The sequence below is a fragment of the Equus caballus genome, chromosome 29 (assembly GCF_041296265.1).
Source record: "Equus caballus isolate H_3958 breed thoroughbred chromosome 29, TB-T2T, whole genome shotgun sequence".
Classification (NCBI taxonomy): domain Eukaryota; kingdom Metazoa; phylum Chordata; class Mammalia; order Perissodactyla; family Equidae; genus Equus; species Equus caballus.
In genome coordinates this window covers 17,420,845-17,440,482 of record NC_091712.1, presented here as the reverse complement: position 1 = coordinate 17,440,482, position 19,638 = coordinate 17,420,845, and the positions used below count along the sequence as shown (strand labels likewise).

Here is a 19,638-nt window from a genome sequence, read left to right as displayed (position 1 = left end):
AGAAGAACACAGTGACAGCTGAAACCGGATCACATTTTACAGACGCAACAGCAGGCTGACGACTGACAGAATTGTTCCAAGAAGAAAGCAGCAAAAGCAAGAGCTCAGAGACTGAGCCCTGTCGGCAGAATGACTTGATGGAAAAAGGGAAGAACATGACGATGTCATAACAATGCACAAGGGCAAAATGACACACGAAAGAAAAACATAATGGAATCAGATAGGACAAAAATACAATTCTACAAGGTGACACAACACAGCAAAGCTAAACTTCCAAATATTTTTGCAAAGGCCCTAAATTTATTTCAGACTATTCTGTGACTTTGTTGTTACGTAAATTTTCGTTTTAAAGATGAATGCTGTGTAGAACATTATACATCAAACACACCTGTCTTAGCCTATATTCACAACAGATGACTCGATGGATAACAGAGGTAAGTCACTTCTGGCCCTCTGCCATCTTGTTCAGCCCCCTTTCAGAAATTCCTGAGCTTCCTCCTCGTGACCTGTTGGGCAATATCCTCTGATACCCCTTTCTAAGTCTTCTCTTGCGAGTAGCCCTAACATCCAGCTTGTCTCTCCTTTCCTCTAGGATAGTGGTTCTCAACTAGAGGCCATTTTGTCCCATAGGGGACATCTGGCAACATCTGGATACATTTCTAGTCCTCACAACTGGATGGTGCTACTGTCATCTGCTAACACCCCACATAATGCATAGGACAGCTCCCACAACAAACAATTATCTGATCCAGAAAAGTAACTATTTTTAGAAACTTGAAATCATGTATAAACAAATTTTAATCACTACCGATATGTGTGGGGTAATTTTTAAAATACTCAAGGAATATGATGAATGATATCTGAGAGGAACATGATGTATGTCACATAGTATTGTAACTGCGCACTTGTTGATCCTCCTCATTACAATGTAAGCTATGAAGACAGGGACCATGTTATTTATTTCTAAACTCCCAAGCCTGACACAATGCCCAGAACACAGCAGGCTTTTTATATTTTTCTTGTTGAACAAATGAGATGAAATGAGGTAAGAAAAAAACAAGTATAATTTACACTATTGATATAACAATTCAGTGGATAATTAACATTTTCCAGAAAACAACTGGAATGTATCTATCCTTAAGAAGAAGGAAAGACTCACTGGATTTTTGGATTAAACAGCATCTATGCAAAATTTATCTTATACGGAGCTGCATATGTACAATTTATTTACTCAATTTTAACTGTTCATGGAACCAAAAACAAATACAAAGCATAAATGATTTTAAAAAAACAGAACTTCAGACAGTATGGGTGATCTTGCTCAGCACTCCATCAATGAGCATACACCCTTGAGTGAGTATAAGATTTGAACAGAGTATTGCCTCAAGTGGATCTTGGTAGGTTTTTGCATTAAGTGTGAATCTAATTTTTAAAGAATCAGTTCTATAACATGGCCCCTTAACATAAACCATCCAAACTCAACTGAAGGAAAAGCAATCTGTTCCAACATCAAAGGAAAAATCTGGCTCTGCTAGAGACCAACTTCTAACAGCATCTTGCAAAGAGGTACTCAAGGGCAATTTTCACTATAGGCGATTTTTCGTTTTCAGCTTGTATGCTAGCCTTAGAATCTCGTCCTCAGGAAGATGTGATTTCAACATATAAATAGGACACATTTTACCTTCAATAGATCTAGTTGGTGACCCAGCAGAGAAATAAAGCTAAGATTCTTTCAACTCCCTTTTGAACAACCCTAATTACAGAGTTAATTAAGAAGCATCTTGCATATTCACCAATTTTTAATATTCATGAATGTTGTATGAATATGCCAAAATACATCATCCACATACACTTGCTTTTACTTAGGCCATTTAAATTAGTTTCCATTCCCTTAATATGTGTTATATATGGGAAGAAAAAGCAAGACAGTCTGAGATTTTTTTAATTTTACATAAAATAAAAACTAAGAATTGACTACATAACCAAGCATTTTATCATATCTTATGAATCATTTAATATATTGTATTAAATGAAATAAAATTTCATTTAAAGGCAAAAATTTGAACAGGAAATCCCTAAAGTTCAAAATTCATTAAGACTTCTACAATTCCAAAATTGGCTAGCTCAGTGAATTTTAAACTGTTTCTGCTATTGCCACATGTAATACAGTAATACAACTTTAGCTGACAAATAGAAATACCTCACACTCCTTGTCAGGATGAGTTTTAATTGTGAGTTCTAAATTATGCATGGTCTTCAAGAGGATAAACCTTAAATAAAATGCAATCAGCCTGTACTAATGATTCGATGCTGAGGTATTAATTTAACATCTTTACATTTTAAAAGAAAGTTTTCATTTTCCTTAAATCGCATACAGATCTGCCTGTCTAAATGATGCCTCGCTTACCACAATGCTCTACCTGCTTGCTTTATCTGGACACACCACAACCTTCAACTTTAACTATCAGTAATTAGCAAATAAATGAACATTATCCAGCTTTTTTCAGGTACTATTTATTACTTATTAATCTCTAATTGTGTCTCCATTCCTTTTCTTTCATTCATTTCCTTCAATCAATTTCAAATAAAAGCTGAGACACAAGTAGGAAGAAGAAATAATTGCACAGTCTTCTAGAAATGCATTAACACAAAAAAGTACCATACGCTTTACCTCAGAGGAAGAAGGAGAAAGACATAATTATCAATTTACTTTAAGATAAGTCAAACCAAATTTTCAATCTTTTACTATGGAAAGCATATCACAGATCAGTTTCACTGTACTGGCTGCACAGATTGCAAATCAGAGGTCAGTGAAGCAAAACAGAAGGAATGTTCTACAATGTTCGAAACCATGCTTAATCCAGCAGAGTTTCACGTTGCCATAGCAGAGTATTTGAGGACTAACATGCCCTGTGGTGTTCCTGCTTCAGAACAACGTTACAAGGCTGCATTATAGGTGTAGATAACTAAAATTTGCTTGAATTTTATAAATGGACTTCTCTTTCATCAAACACAAGGTCCACAGGTCCTGTTAATTTTAAAGCAACTTAGTAATTGTAAGAAAATACTGGTTAAAATAGGATACAAAGCAGACTAAAGACATTAATTTTATTTTAAATTTTATTTAAGCATTGATACTTCCAACTCAATTACTAAACATTTCTGGAATCCACACGATGGACTCTGGAGCCAAGTGCTACCCAGGTCTGCCACTTAGCAGCTATAAGACCCTGAGCAGGTTACTTAACTGTTTTATACGTCATCTTCTCATCTCCAACAGGGGGAGAGGGGATGATAAACAGTAGCTATCCCAGAGTTAAGAGGACAATATATACATAATCCTCTGTACTTACAACAGTACCTAATACATATCAAATATTCAAAAAGTGTTAGCTGTTATGATATATCACAAATCAAAATTTTTAGTATTTGTATTACAAATAACCGAGGAGTAATGATAGTAAACACTCAACTACACAAAAAGCTTCAAAATTCCACAAGTAACGGTGACATTTCTTTTCGTTCTAAAAGCTGGCTGACATTGTATGCGAATACGGACACCTGAATCACTGACTGGTCTCCAAGAGTCAGACCACATTTCAAGGTGGGGCTTGACACATTACTGCTCATTTTCTCACTGAATATCTGCAACAGCCAAGTCAAAGGCACAGGAAAGCTCTAACACACTGAAGACGGACCAAGAAATTTATTTGTTCTATGACACCCAAGTAGTAAGCCCAACTCTTCAGCTCAATGGATAAAATTTGTTGATTTTAATAATACAACTAATCAGACTATGCTAAGTAGCCCTCTTTTTTGTCTTCTGAGTCTAAATACATCTTTAAGAAAACTTCATTTACTTTTATTTGCACGTCAGATGTAGCTGGAAGGACTCTCTAATACTTCGTGAAATTCAGACACAATACCATCCACACAATTTAAATGTATAAATACAGCCTCCAAAGAGAAGAAACACTTACCCAACTTGTGCTACTTCCTTGAGTTTTGGTAAAGAGTAAAGATGAACCCTGCAGCACGGCCCAAGAAGACAACCAATTTTTCCTGGAATTATAAAGATGACCAATTAAAGCCCCAGTATCCAGTTTTTCCAACCAAATTTTAAAAATTAAAACCTACCAGCTGTCCCAATATTGTCTACAATTTATACTCATTACTGACATTCTAACTGTTTTTATTAGGGATAAAATGCTAATAGAAATTACAATCAGTTTATGGTCCGAATCTGACCATAAAGGCCCCAAAACAAATGAGGTTCATTAAAGATACAAGTTATTGGAGTAACTATATCTAATTATGTTCACATGGGATTAATCCAGCACATTTGTGATCCCGGGTACGAATTTATTTTAAAGTCACATGAACTGAACACTGTATTTTGCAAGAATTCTTATTCACAATTAAAAATTAGACAAACATGCTTACCTTACCCAATTCTTTACAGATACAGATTGTTTTATATTTCTTGGTTATCTTCCTTCCCCTAATAAGGCTACACTAGGTAAGCAGTTGATACTAGGTACATTATAAGTATACAATAAACTACATATTGACTGACCGCTGAGGTTACTATTACTAAGATGAGGTTTTTAAAAAAATTTACCTAAATCACAAAATCAATACACATATATATATATATCAAAACTCTAAATACAGAAATGTATAAAGGAAAAGGCCTCCATTTATTCTCCTTCAATCCACACTCCCGAGGTAACCAATGTTTACCCTGTAAGGGAATTCAATTGCTGGCAAGTTAAAATGAATGTCAAGTATGTCTACTACAGTAATTTATTAAGGCTTACCTTACATCCAAACATATGGCCAGTTTTGTGAAAACTCTAGGCACTCAAAAAGGGATGTATTCTCTATGTTCAGGATGTAGCATTCAGTATCTATCACTTAGACCTACTTTTTTATTTTGTTACTTTTTATGTCTACCTGAACTTCATGAATTAAGAAAAGTGGAATAAAGTTTACTACTACTACTGAGTTTCTATCTATTTTCCTTTTATTTTCTGCTGTTTTTGCTTATGGCTGTTAACACTGCTTACTTGGTGAGTGGGTATGCTTAATGAGCAGACCTTCCTTGTGGATTCATCCACAGTGCTTCATCATTTTAAAGTACCATCTTTGTGTCGCTTAAAGCTTTCTTCCCTGAATTGAACTGTCTGCTATTAAGATCCCTATTCCTGCTTTACTTTTTGACATCTTTTTGCTGGATTTTTTTTAAGCTTTCTGCACCATTTTTTAGACGTCTCCTTTGTATATAATATTTAGTTAGTTTTGCCTTGTGCTTCAATCTGAGCATCTTCTTTCCACAGATGAGTGTAGTCTATTTACATTTACTGATATGATAGATATGTTTGGTGCTTGTTCTGTCATTATTTTGTTATATTTGCATTTTATTTTATTATTTTGTTTTATGTGGATCTCTGAGGATATTTAGAAGGACTTAATTTTATTCATAAACTTATTTTATACTTAATCTTTTATTTGTTTAGATAACATCTACTGACTTCCTACTCTAATAAATGCTAAAATATATTTTCACTTTAAATAAGCTTTTTGAATTTAATTTTCAAAATCAGAAAAACTATAGAATAAATATAGATCTGAAAACAACACTGACTATTTGAATATCAAATTAACAATAGTTGCCTCAAGGACTGAAGTACTTGTGTGAATGAGCTGCAAGTAGAATTAGTCATTTTTTCCCATGGAACCCCAATTTTTTTCCTGAACAAATGAGTGACGGACAGACTATGGTTATTTAAACTTGAGTATCTGGCAGGTAGACATTATCTCAAAAATAAATGAAGTGAGCCTGTCATTTCAAAGAAAATAAATGACAGTATCTGTTGACAATAAAAACTTACAGCTTTCAAACAGAAAGTAGGATTTTGGAAAACCTGGCATATCTACCACTGAGAGGTTGACAATTTTCCAATACTTAATGACTTTTCTGATGATATTACTGATTTGTGATTCTTTGATATTACAAAATGTGTCAACATTTGAAAAATCAGTAAATAATTATTAAGTCAATATTTTCCAAATGACCTACAAGATGCTACAAAATTATGCACGGGTAAAGATTCATTCAAAGTGCAACACAGACCCACGGATTTTAATGTGACTGAGTATGAAAAGTTCACTGATCGTTAACATAGACCCATGGCTTTTAATGTGACTGAGTATGTAAAGTTTATTGATAGTTTTTCAAAGTCTTCATTGCAACTAACATTTGTGGCATTTTGGTATAGCAGAAAGATATGCACAATTATGTGAGAAGGCTATTAAAATATTTCTCCCTTGTCCACATGTACCTACGTAAGAGAGGATCTTCTTCATAAACTTCAACTAAAACAGTATGCCACAAGAGACTGCCTGCAGCAGAGATCCCAGCCGTCTTCCATTAAGCTAGACACATACTGAAGACTTGTGACAATGCAAAACAATGCCACAATTCTCAATGAAATTGCTTTGTATTAGAAAACATGGGAGTTTTTCCTCATAAAAATGTCATTCGTGTTAACACGTAACAGGTTATTAGTTTTAAAACAGTTAATAAATATTCTTAAAATTCCTCAGTTTTAATTTCTCACAGTAAATATCTATAGATATAAACTATATAGACAAAAGTTCTTTGCAGCAGTCAATAATTTTTAAGCCTTTAAAGGTGTCCTCAGACCAAAATACTTGAGAACCACTAATATACAGGAAATTAAAAGACTATTTTGCCCAACTCCACGTAAATAAATATGAAGATGACGAAATGGATGATATTCTTAGAAAAACATAAATCACCAAAAGTATTCCAAAAAAAGAAAACCTAAAAGACTAATTATCACAGGAAAAACAATGATAAAATGAAAACAGAGAAAGTAGCCAAAGAAATATCCACACCAAATATGCCCAAAAGAGAGAAAGAGAAAAATAAAGATCCAATTCACAAGTGTCTTCTACCAAGGAACAGCTTAAGGCACAGATAATCGCAGTCTTTGTCAAGCTGTTTCAGAGTGCTTAAAAGAGAAACTTCCAGTACTAAAAGATGACAAAGACAGTTCAACTGGAGTAAATCTAAAAAACTCAACTACATGTAAATTTTAAACTCTTTCTTGAGCAACATACTAATCTCATTTGACTATAAAAATCACAGCATTTCAGCAGTTTTTTAAAACCGGGGGAAATGCAACCTATCAATTACAAAGTTAATTTCCATAATTCATTCCTACACAAACCAAAAAAGCCAACAACCCAACAGAAAAACAGACAAAGGGTATGAACTAACAATTCAACAACAAGAACGAAATACAAATAGCTTATGATACTCTACACACACTGAAAAGAAAAGCAAATAAAAATACCATTTTCTATCTAATCTCTATTAGCAAAGATCAAAGAATTTGACACCATATGGAATTGGCAAAATTGTGAACAAATCCACTGCTACCGGAGGTATGATCTGATTCAATGCCTTACAGCACATTTGGAACATTCTATCAAAATGACCACTGCACAAGGTCTAGCAATTCCACTTTTGTAAAATTTATTCTACAGGCATATTTACATACTTGCAGAATGAACTATGCAAGTTACTAAATGTAATATTGCTTATAATAGCAAAAAAATGTAAATATCCTAAATGTCTACCAATAGGCATATTTACATACTCGCAAATAAACAATGGTTAAATAAACTATGATACAGTGATACACTATACAACCACGTAGCAGTTAAAAACAATGTGGCAGCTCTACATGCAATGAAATTCTCCAAGATAAACTTTCAAAAGATTGTGTCTAAAAAATTAATCTACGCACATGCAAATATACATGTATTCTCTCTCTAGAGGAAAACACTACATCTCATCAGACTTAACTGGTTGCCTCTAGGGAGGGGAAATGATGGCAGGGTGACTGACTTTTGACTAAATACTTTGTGTATCTTTTTTTTTGCCAGGTACATTTATTACTTATTGAAAAGAAATTTCTAAATAAAGCTAATCCTTGCTCAGATCCTCTGCCTTATCACCTTTGAATTTAATATCACCATAAGAAATACATGAAGACAAAGGAAAATTTTCATACATTTTATGACAATCCTATATACATTATATTAGAAAATACATTATTTGAAATTCTTATGAACCTTTGAATCCTTTCTACTGGAATATAGTTATATTTGTACTTTTTATTTCAATCATATGAGACATTCAGACAGTAATGATTTGTGTACTTACCGAACCTTTTTCCCATTTTCAGTAATTTTTGTTACATTTAATAATCCATATTTCTCTTGACCCTGTGGAACAGAGTAATACTGTTTACATATTATTCATATAGAAAATGAGGTCCAAATTCTTACATATGACTGAATCAGAATGATCTGTACTCTAAAAATTAGTTCAAAAGATTAGTCAGTATGTAATATGCTTAGTTACAGAGTACATTAATCATATAATTTCCCACTACTTCTATGAAGTTATTTTCAGTAATTTTACAATTAAACAACTTCTCCTCTCAAGTTACAGAAGCCATAAGGTATCTTGCTATCAAATTAGATTTCCATATGAAGGTTACAAGTCAGCACTGGAAAAATGATGCATGACTTCCTATTCAAAGAGTGATATAATACTATCATGATAAATACGACAAAAAAGGAATTATTTACTTTGCTGTTATTTTACAACAACATAGCCTGAAAATTATTTAAGACACTAACTCATTTTGTCAGAACATAAAAATAACTAGGTAGAACAAATGAGTGACTGTATTTAATAAATTACTCAGAAGTAGCTGGTACTATGCATAGAACTGGCCTTAAGGTGGCATAAACATTTCAACATGTGCTTCATTAAACACATTATCAGATGGTGAATTTGTCTCTGGACAAACCAGACATATTACTCAGCTGAAGCCAAAAATAGTGATACAGCTGTATCATCAAACCCTATGAAGGCAAAAGCCACTGTGCCCAGGTTAAATGTTATGTTAAAATTCTTCTAAGTGGAACTAAAGAAGGATTTTTGCGTTGTTTTAGCAGCCTATATTCAAACGAGTTTTATCAAAATGAGTTGGTGCCGATGGTAGCTAACATTAGTAAGCATTGTATGCACATGACAGAGCAGTCAATTTTACTTAAACTGAAACACACACACACAAAACATACACACAGAAAAAAATATTCCCAATTCAGAATTTAATTCTGACTATTTAACTCATACCTCAGCTATTTTTCCCATGTACTTTAATTAGAAAAAAACACACCTTGTTTTCTTGTATAGGAGAGAAAAATAATACTGAGTACTTTCTCAATAGTGTCTAAAAGATAATGTTTGAAAGTTTTGCCTGGTCTGATAAAAATTCACATCTATAGACAAAGCTGACAAACTGTTGTGTTGATTCACATTTCTGGTGTCCTGGGAACTTGGGAAACACTCACATGAAGCTTTGTTATAGTCTTTCATAAAGCACAGGTTAGACCTCCTTAGATGCACAAGTCTGACACTCTTCAGAAGAGCTCTTTGTTGCCTCTCAACAAAACATCAATTACAGTTGTGAGTATGCACAGGAGATGAAGTGAGAACATTCCCACTCTACCTACCCCAATTTACTATGAGAAGAAGGGAGGAAAGAAGACTTTCAATGATACAGGAACTAAGAAACAACAGTGATCTGAGAGGATGGGCACTGGTTATGTAAACATAGGAACTAGAAGAGCAGAAAGGCAGGAATCAAGCCTATAAAAAATGCCAAAGCTGGAACCGTGTGGGGCAAAAAAGCAGAGGAAGGAAGGAAATAAAGGTGTCAAAACACAAAGAAAAACAACAGGGAGAGCAGCAGTGACAGACAGCCTAATCCTAAGGACAAGAGAGACATTCGAAATCAGGGATTCTTACCTGAATAATGAATGGACTGAAACTGGTACAAAATTGGGCGTGTACATACATTGTTCAAGGAAAGGGTCCAGAACGTTCACAAAATTCTCACAGAGATTAAGACCCAAGTACTAATGCTCTAAGTATTAAGCACTAACTTGAGCTTAAAATGAGAATAAAATTTACCACATTCCAAATGTATAAATACAAAACAATTATCATACAACATGGTAAGTGCTATGAGAAAGGTATATCTAACGCAACCTGGGAGAGAAAGAAGGCAATAAGGCTTCCTGGAGACCCTGACACTCGAGCTAAGGAACACGAGTTAGCTAAGTGGAAACAGTAGATGAAAATAACAGATAGTACACAGGCACAGAAGCTAAAGAGAGCACATCATAGTTGAGGACCTTTAAGTTTCCTCAAAGGACTGGGTGAGGTGGAGAAATAGCAAGTAATGAGGCACTGGAAAGAATGAACTAAGAAAGGGTGGCAAGACCGGGAACCAATTAGAACACTACAGTCATGCATTGCTTAAGGATGAGAATATGTTCAAGAAATGTGTCATTGGGTGATTCTGTCGTTGTGCAAACATCATAGAGTATACTTACACAAACCTAGATGGTACACTCTACTATGCATCTAGGCTATATGGTGCTAATCTGACGGCACCACCATCGTATATGCGGTCTTCCGTTGACAGAAACGTTATGCAGTGCATGACTGTATTCTAATAATCACCATAAGAGAAGCTGAAGGCCTGAACTAGGGCAGTGACAGTGAGAGAGTGAAGAGGACCTAAATTTGAGAGAGAGTCAGGAGACAGAACTGACAAGTACTGGATGTGACGGTAACAGGGAAGATGTGAGGAAAACTCCCAAGCTTGAGCGACGGGGTAGATGGTGGCATCTCAGCCTCAAAGACACTTTTTTAGAGAAGCTTTCCCTGACCACTCCTAAGTAGGAGCTCTTCCACCCCTCCCATTATTTACTACTGTCCTCAGCTTGTTTCCTTCGTTGCACGTAATGCAAAGTATAATTACATGTGTATTATTTATTTACTGTCTACTCCATTAGGCTGTAATGCTGGGACCACATCTGTTGTGTTCATCAACGTATGACCAGTGCCTAGTACAGCACTGAGCATGTAGTTGGTGTTCAAGATATATTTGCTGAAATAATTAACCAACAGGTTAGCAGTGCTATCACAAGAAAGAAATATACGAAAAGGTCAGTGATAGAAAAAATAAAGCTTCAATTTTAAACACTGAAGTTTCTGGAATAACATAAAAGTGCCAGGTAGGCAGATGAATAATACAGGTTTGCTTATACAGGTGAGAGATTTGGGGAAAAAATTTAAACAGATTTTTATTTCATACTATTTGGTATACTTCCTCTACTTAGTATGATTCAGAATCAACCAATGTTTATGTGTTGCTTACTAAAACAACGTCATAAAAATACCTTAAGTTCTGTAAAAAATGCCCATATTCGCACATGAATATTTCTTAGTCTAAATATAGTTGATGCTGCAAAGGAAACTTATATGAAAAACAGACAGAAATGTTTTACTAAGGATTACCAAAATATGGTCAAATTTTAACCAAAAAGATTGTAACAAGATTATCCTATCCTAATAAGGCAAGAAAACAATAAAATGTCAGTTCTATTAAGTAATCTGGGAAAACTTCCACAGGTTCATAATTACTTTGCAGGCTCCAGAATTTCCAACCAAGGTTGCACTCGTTTGGGAAAATAGGCATTTCCCAATTTCAGCTAACAAGCATTATATACCAAAATCAAGAGAGCCTATGACAATTCTTATCTTCAGTTAATCACCTTCTAATTACGTAAAATAAGATTCTCTTTATACAGAATAAGAAAATTTGAACAATGATAGAATGCTGAAAAAGAACCAGAAACTTCCAGAACAGGCAATCCATAGACAGAAGGCAAACTAGTGGTTGCCAGGGGGAGACAGGGATATGTAGAGTGATTGCTTAATAGGTGTATGGGTTTCCCTTTGAGGTGATGAAAAAGTCCTGAAACTAGGTAGAAATGATAGCTGCACACATTGTAAATATATTAAATGCCACTGAACTGTGTACTTTAAAATGGTTAATAGTTAATTTTACATTATCCAAATTTTACCTCAAAAAAAATTTTTAAAGAACCAGTGTTACAAAAAAACTAGGTATTCAAATTATGTTTTTAAAACAGGTTTTAGAATAGTAATACCCAATTTAAAAAACTAGCAAATTTGTCCACTAAAACTTCTTTTAAAGAAAGTGTTGAAATGTTCTTTTCTCCAAAATGGGTAATGCATTTTAATACCGCAATTGGAAATACAGATTGAAAAACTGAAGTATTCACATTATATATTCTAAAATTTTATTCAGGATTTAGTAATTTGGAACTTTAAAATGCATATTCTCATAGGCACATTGGGACAAAAAGAGATCAGGTTCTTAGACCAGCCTACAAAATCCTGTTTAACTCATTGTTGTTAACATGCTGTCAGGTTGGCTCCGACTCCTGGCCACCCTATGAATGAGGGATGTCCACAATGTCCTGTCCTCAAGAGCCCTGCTCAGCTTCTGTAGACTCAGGTCTATGGCTTCCTTTACGGGCTCATCCATCTCATATTTGCTCTTCCTCTTTTCCTGCTGCATCTGCTTTTCCCAGCATCACTGTCATTTCCAAAGACTCCTGTCTTCTCATGATGTGCCCCAAGTAGGACAGCCTCCGTTTTATCATTTTTACCTCCAGTGATGGTTCAAGTTTAATTTGCTCTGGACCCACTTGTTCATCTTTCTGACAGTCCAGGGTATCCATAGAGCTCTCCTCCATCACCATATTTCAAATTAATGAATTTTTTTCATGTCAGCCTTCTTCACTGTTCAGGTTTCACATCCATACACAGTAATTGGGAATACAAGGGTGTGGATAATCTTGGCCTTAGTCTCTAACGACACTTCCTTAAATTTGATGATATTGCCTAATTCTTTCATTGCTGCCCTTCCAAGTCCCCGTCTTCTCTTGATTTCTTGGCTATAGTCTCCATTTAAACTGATGACTGAACCAAGGTAAACAAAATCTCTAACAATTTCAATGTCTTCACTGTCTACCTTAAAGTTGTGTAGTTGTGTAGTAATGATTTTTGTCTTCTTGATGTTCAAATGCACTCTTGCTTGGGCACTTTCTTCTTTTACTTTCATCAGAAGTTGTTTTGAATCATTGCTTTCTGCCAGTAAGATGCTGTCATCTGCGTATCTCAGATTGTCGATATTTCTTCCACCAATTTTCACTCCTCTTTCATCTGAATCTAGTCCATTGTTTCATATATGTTCTGTGCACAGATTAAACAGATAGGGAAAGAAAATGTACTCTGTATGACACTTTCTGCCTACAGGAAATCATTCTGTCTTTCCATACTCTGTCTTGACAGAGGGCTCTTGTCCACATACAGGTGCACATCAGGACAATCAAGTGCTGAAGCACACTCATCTTTCAGAACAGCCCAGAGCTTTTCAAGACCCATGCAAAGGCTTCACGGTAGTCTATAAAACAGACTAACTTCTTATGAAATTCTTGGGAGCACTCCAGTTGCCAACAAATAATCACAATTAGATCTCGTGTACCGCTCTATTTTCAAAATCCAGCTTGGACAGCAGGCATTTCTTGCTCCACATAAGGTCAAAGCCTTTGTTGCAGCACCTCGAGCATCACTATACTTGCATGAGAAATGACAGCAATGGTCCTATAGTTACCGCACTCCTTAGCATCTCCTTTCTTGGGGATTGGGATATACATTGAACATTTCCAATATGTAGGCCCCTGTTATGTTTTCCATATTTGTTGACATATTCTTGTTAGGATTTTGACAGATTCCATCTCTGTGGCTTGAAATAATTCTAATAATATCCCCACCAACCCCTGGTGACTTACTGCTTCCCAGTACTTTCAAGACAGCTTTCGCTTCACTTTCTAGAATTCTGAATTCCTCCTCATAGGAATCTTCTTGAAAGGAATCTGTCATCCTTTTGTCTCTTCTGTATAGGTCTTCAGTGTACTGTCTCCACCTTTGCTTTATCTTCTCCTGATCAGATAGTGTGCTTCCCTGTTGGTCACTCAGCATTCCTGATCTAGGTTTAAATTTCCCCTTTGATTTCTTGAACCTTCCGAGAGAGATTTCTTGTTCTTCCTTTTTTGTTGTTCTATCTCTTTGCACCGGCCATTAGAGCGGTTCTCTTTATCTCTACATGACAGTCTGCAAAACTGCGTTCAGGATTCTAATCTTACTTTTGTCACCTTTTACTTTTGCTTCTCACCTGTCTGTAACAAGTTTTAGCACTTCTGTCATCCATCTCGATTTTTCTTTTCTTTTGACTTCAGGCATTGTCTTTCCCCATTCTTCCTGAATAATATGTCTGATTTCAGGCCATGCTTCTCCTGGCTCTTGGTCAATTAAGTTTAACAATGCAAAATCTGCTTTTTATGTGGACTTTAAATTTGTCAGATATTTAATCTATATTGTAGGAAAAATACATTATTGATTTTTTTAAAAAAATATATACACTGGCTATTTCCGAAAATGATTTGAAGGGATTATGAAGAGTAATAGTAATGCACTTGAATACAGAAAATGAATTAAGAAAAAATGAACATGTTTAAAATTTATATTCAGAGAAGAATTTTAAATCTACTTTCATTAGAAGACAATGAATGAAAACATCATGCTAAATGAACAAGGCCTGTCAAAAAAAACATATTACATGATTCTATTCATATGAAATGTCCAGGACAGGCAAATCTAGTGAAACAGAAAGTAATTACTGGTTGCTTAGGGCTTCGTGGGATGTAGAGGTAGATGGGCGATAGCAAATGAACACAGGGTTCCTTTTCGAGGTGATGAAAAGATTCTAAAATTGACTATGATGATGGTTGCACATATCTGAATATCTAAAAACTACTGAATTGTACACTTTGAACGGATTAATTATATGGTACGTGACTTATATTTCAACAAAGCTTTTATAAAAACAAAACAAAAAAAAAAAAGGGAAGAGTTTAAAGAGTTAAGTGGACAATCTCCAGAGATTTTAAGAAGACATCAAGCAGCTAACACTGACTGCGGTATCATTGTCATTTCTAATTTGTAGCTTCCTTTTTCTTACCACTATGGCTTTATACCAACGAGATTTTATCTTACAAAGAAAGAGGGAAAATGCATCTCCTTGTATTAACTGGTTAAGAGTGGGAAAGACAGGCATGACTTGGCGGAAACAAAGATAAGTGGAGAAGAGGAGTCGAGAGCCGAGGAAGGAGAAGTCAAGGAGGGCCAGAGCCTCAGTGGGGAAGGGCGAGGCAGCACGAAGAGGTACATTCCTCATTCCAGAGCGAAAGAACCGCTGTATGTTTATGTGGAAAGAGAATGGCCTCAGGTGGAATTAACAGAGCTACTTTTTTTCTCACCTGAAGATAGATAAAGAACGAAACATAAATACTGGTGAAGCAGTTCCCTGTGGTGGCCAACAGAGGGTGTCATGAGTCCAGGATGGTCTACGTGTTTTCAAACTCTTCAAAAAAATGGGTAATACATGGAGAAATAATGTGCAAACAGTCCTTTGTAACTCGATGTGGAACATTTACAAATTCATGTTTCTAAAATTACCCAGCAATTCCCTTTTACCAAAATATAAACAATTTATAAAAAGTCTTCTAAGGAATTATATATTACCTATATTTAAAACAAGTTAAAAATGGTTTCTGATTTTTCTAGATGGACTGATGACTTATAGTAACAGTACCTTAGATTCATGCAGTAATTCCTAACAAAACCACTAAAATCATGTTCACTTTTATCTTTATTTAATGTTTATGTACCCAGGCCTCTGCTAAATAATGCAAAAGATAAAAAGCAGAAACTAGTCCCTACCTATCCCTTGGGAGTTTAAAACCTTAGTAGGGAGAGGTGGGATACATGAGGTAATTTTCACACCATTCAATGCAGGAAATGACTTGAGAGTTTAGGGGAAAAAAAGACGAGATCGTTATGCTGGGGTTAGTCTGGCAAGGCCTCCTGAAGAGTCAGTACAGGATTTAACTCTGAGAGTAGAAAAGCCAAGGATCTCTGTAGGCAGGGGAAACCGCCTGTGCAATGTCAGAAGGAAATCTATACATGTGATATGACCCATAAAAGACCTAATGAGGTTAGGGAACGGAGAGAGAGCTAGAAAGTGAAAAGACATCTATGGAAATCTTTGCCTCACTAAGAAATCAGAAGTATCCTAATAAAAAACAGTCTATTATCGTTTCATAAAGTAAGGAAGTAATAAGAGTTCATCTTTTAAGAGCTTTAAAAGTTTCATTAATTCAATCAGTATTTACTGAACAGCTACTAGACTGGCACTGCAGTGGGCATTGGGGTAACCCCATTCCTGCTCTGATGAAGCTTTTCTTTGTCTAACAGAGAAAAGACATTAACAGAGTTAGGGGTTCCTAGAAGAAACAAGAAATAAAAGAACTATTATGAAATAACATATCAAATAACTATTTTATCAAATAACATATCAAATCATATATGATTACATATGTAATCAAATAACAGAATTAAATGCTATGAAGAGTATTACAAGGAAACCTGAAGAAATCTAAAGGATTGGAATAAAATTGCCTGAGGAAGCAAACTAGGAACTGAGCTCCAAGGAATGAACAGAAGTTAACGAGGCAAGATGTGGGGCAGAAATGTTTCAGTGGGCAGAGGACCGACCCGGGCAAAACTTTGAGGAACAAAAATGGCAGTGCAGCTGGAGGAAAACAAGCCAGAGGGAAGACGAGGACACAAGAAGTTAAGAGACGAGGCTGGAGAAGCAATCAAGAGCCAGAGCATGCAGTCTTGTTGTCCTCACTAAGAACTTTAGTTTTCACTCTAAAAGAAAAGGGAAGCCATTGAAGGGGAATGGCAGAATCAGGAAATCACAGGAAAGACCGGGAGGGACTACAAGTATAGAGATCAAGTACAATTTTGCCGAAGTCACGTGACTGTGTGAGGAGAAGTCACTTGAAGGTTCTTCGGGTTAGAGGAAACTTCAGTCGAGTTATGCATCTCTGATACTCATCTAGCACAGATGGGCAACGTATTTTACAGCACAGGAAAAAAATGGTGCCTGTGCTCATTAAGGAGGAAATGCTTCTTACCTTTGGACTGCTGGCCTGAGGAAAAAAGGGTAAAGTATAATTTGATAGTATTCTCTGGGGATTTTTATATTTATTTTTAAAAACCAAACATAAATTCATCATTTACAAATATGGCCTATAATCATGAAGATACCATATTTTGCACAAAAAGGGGCTTTTAAATCAATAAAATCTGATTTTTAATTTGAACCTAATTGTTTTTTTTTTTTTCTTTTTGAGGGTGATTAGCCCTGAGCTAACATCTGCCACCAATCCTGCTCTTTTTGCTGAGAAGACTGGCCCTGAGCTAACATCAGTGCCCATCTTCCTCTACTTTATATGTGGTACTCCTACCACAGCATGGCTTGACAAGCGGTGCATAGGTCCACACCCGGGATCCGAACCGGCGAACCCCAGGCCACCAAAGCAGAATGTGCAAACTTAACTGCTGCGCCACTGGGCTGGCCGCTCGTAATTTTTTTTTTTTAAACCAATGAAATTTAATAAAAGCCCAAGAAATATTTAAACATTACACTTAGAGAAAACTGATTTACTGAAATTGATTGAAATAACTAGACTATGTTATACTATATGCTGCTATCATACTAACTGTATCTTGGTGCTTTGGTGAAGAGGGAGAAGACTCATATTCAGGAAAGCAGGGTTTTGAGGCAGTTGGAGATTCCTACAAGAAATAAGTAATGAAAAAATGTTACTCTACTTTATATAATTATATTTCTCCCTCTACTCACAGTGGGAAAGTTTAACAAGGAAGGCTAAGAAAATTTTTTCCCTAGTTATTTTCTTTCTATATTCAGCTCCGAAACTAACATGGTACTGATTTGAAAACTACAGCTGTCATGAAGTTTATGAAACACGGCATATTTTATACCAAAAACAGTTAAATTTAAATACTGCATAAAGAATTATTCAAAAGAAATGATGCACGTTGCCTTTAAATCATGATGTTGCAGCAGCCTGAAGTAACCATATCTACAATAGGTAAAATCTAAATGCTTATGGATAAAAATGTAATAGTCAGCATACTAACTTGCTCTTGGTGTAGCAGATATGAATATCCAGGATTAGGCATGAAATAGTCACAGGAATTACTTGGCAACTGCCAGAATAAGAATTTATTTTAGTCAACAGCTATGTAAGAAATTAAATTACTATTAATATTTAAAGTGATTTTAGTATTATAGCTAACTTTCCAACTATTAGAAATAAGTAAGATTTTTAAAAATGCAAAGAAATCTCAGATTTAAAGATTAATAATTCCCCAGAAAAAAAAGAAATGTTTTAAATGTATAAGTCTACAAGAAAATAAAAGGAGCAAACCAATAACGTGCATTTTTAAAGCAATTCTGCTTTGTCAATATTAAAACACAGTATGTGATTTTTCATGGAGGATAAGACCAAAAAAACATTTTTTTGGTACCAACAGCCAAGCTCCATTTAAATTTTCTCCATTCCCTGACATGCTTTGAATAATTTCAGGAAAAGAGAATTCGAAAAATAATATGCCAATACCTATTATTAATTTTCCTATAAAGCCAAATAATTTCTTTAAACATTCATCCTCATACCTGTATCAGTCTACTTTTCTATGCTTATGAAACTGGATAAGATACTGTAGAAAAACTTGGGAATTTGTGTTAAATCACAATGCAAAAAACTGTTAACTCTATATCCACTCACTTGGAAAAAAGTCTTCAGGTTTATATCCTAAACAATTTGTAAACACAGAAACCAGGCAGCAGTGAATGTTTACACGGAAAACCATTGAAGGGACAACCTTTCAAATCAAACATCCAAGACACTGTTATGGAGAAAATATTAAAATCACATCAAATATATCCTTACAAAAAGAAATTACACAATGTCCAAATCTCAGTTTAGCATCATTCAAGTATTTTTTTTTCTGACAGCTTGAGATGTTTCACTTTTCAATCTCTTGACTTCTAAAAAGTGTCTAATATTAAAACAGTCTGAGAAAAAGAGGAAGGAAAGACTTGATGACCCACAAACTAAAAAATAACTGAATAAAATGAATAGTAATATGATTTTTCAGAGCATTATCGGTCCTACAGAAATAAAAACCACATCAAAATGAGTAAAATGTATGTATAACAATTATAATTATTATAAAGAAACTATTTTACATTTATACATTCATGTATATTTATAAATGTATATGCATAAATAAATATATCTTAAATGTCTACAAATAGCAGGTTTTAGTAAAAACCATACAGAGGCAGAAACAAACAGATGCACCCACACATCTACACACAGACATCACACAGCTACCTCCTCCAAGGTTGTCTGGCAACTGAATTAGGATTATGTCATCATAACAATATTTGATACAGAGCATTAGGTTTCTTTGGTTACAGTTCAAGTTATACATACTTTACCCCTTTAGCATACGTGAGTCAGTGTCTGTTCTGAAATAGTTCCTCTTTCACAACCTCAAATCTTAAAAAGATATACACTAGGTGATGATAATAGAAAAGTTCATAATTATCTGTGATCCATTTATAAAGGGTAAGGTGGGGG

The 19,638-nt window shown here is 35.0% G+C and overlaps 1 protein-coding gene across 21 annotated transcripts in view; it reads right to left on the bottom strand.

Moving 5' to 3' along the window:
* Positions 1-19,638, bottom strand: part of ARHGAP12 (Rho GTPase activating protein 12) — a 118,224-nt gene that overhangs the window by 18,250 nt on the left and 80,336 nt on the right. For 10 of the 21 annotated variants that reach the window (XM_070255467.1, XM_070255473.1, XM_023632097.2 and 7 more), the window contains 2 exons: positions 8,261-8,322; positions 3,981-4,062 (listed from right to left, as the gene is read on the bottom strand). In XM_070255467.1, the coding sequence (XP_070111568.1) occupies positions 3,981-4,062; positions 8,261-8,322 (144 nt within the window). Of the gene's footprint in view, positions 1-3,980; positions 4,063-8,260; positions 8,323-17,686; positions 17,762-18,127; positions 18,197-19,638 lie in introns of all 21 variants that reach the window. The other 11 variants (XM_023632095.2, XM_070255465.1, XM_070255470.1 and 8 more) reach the window with 2 other exon arrangements.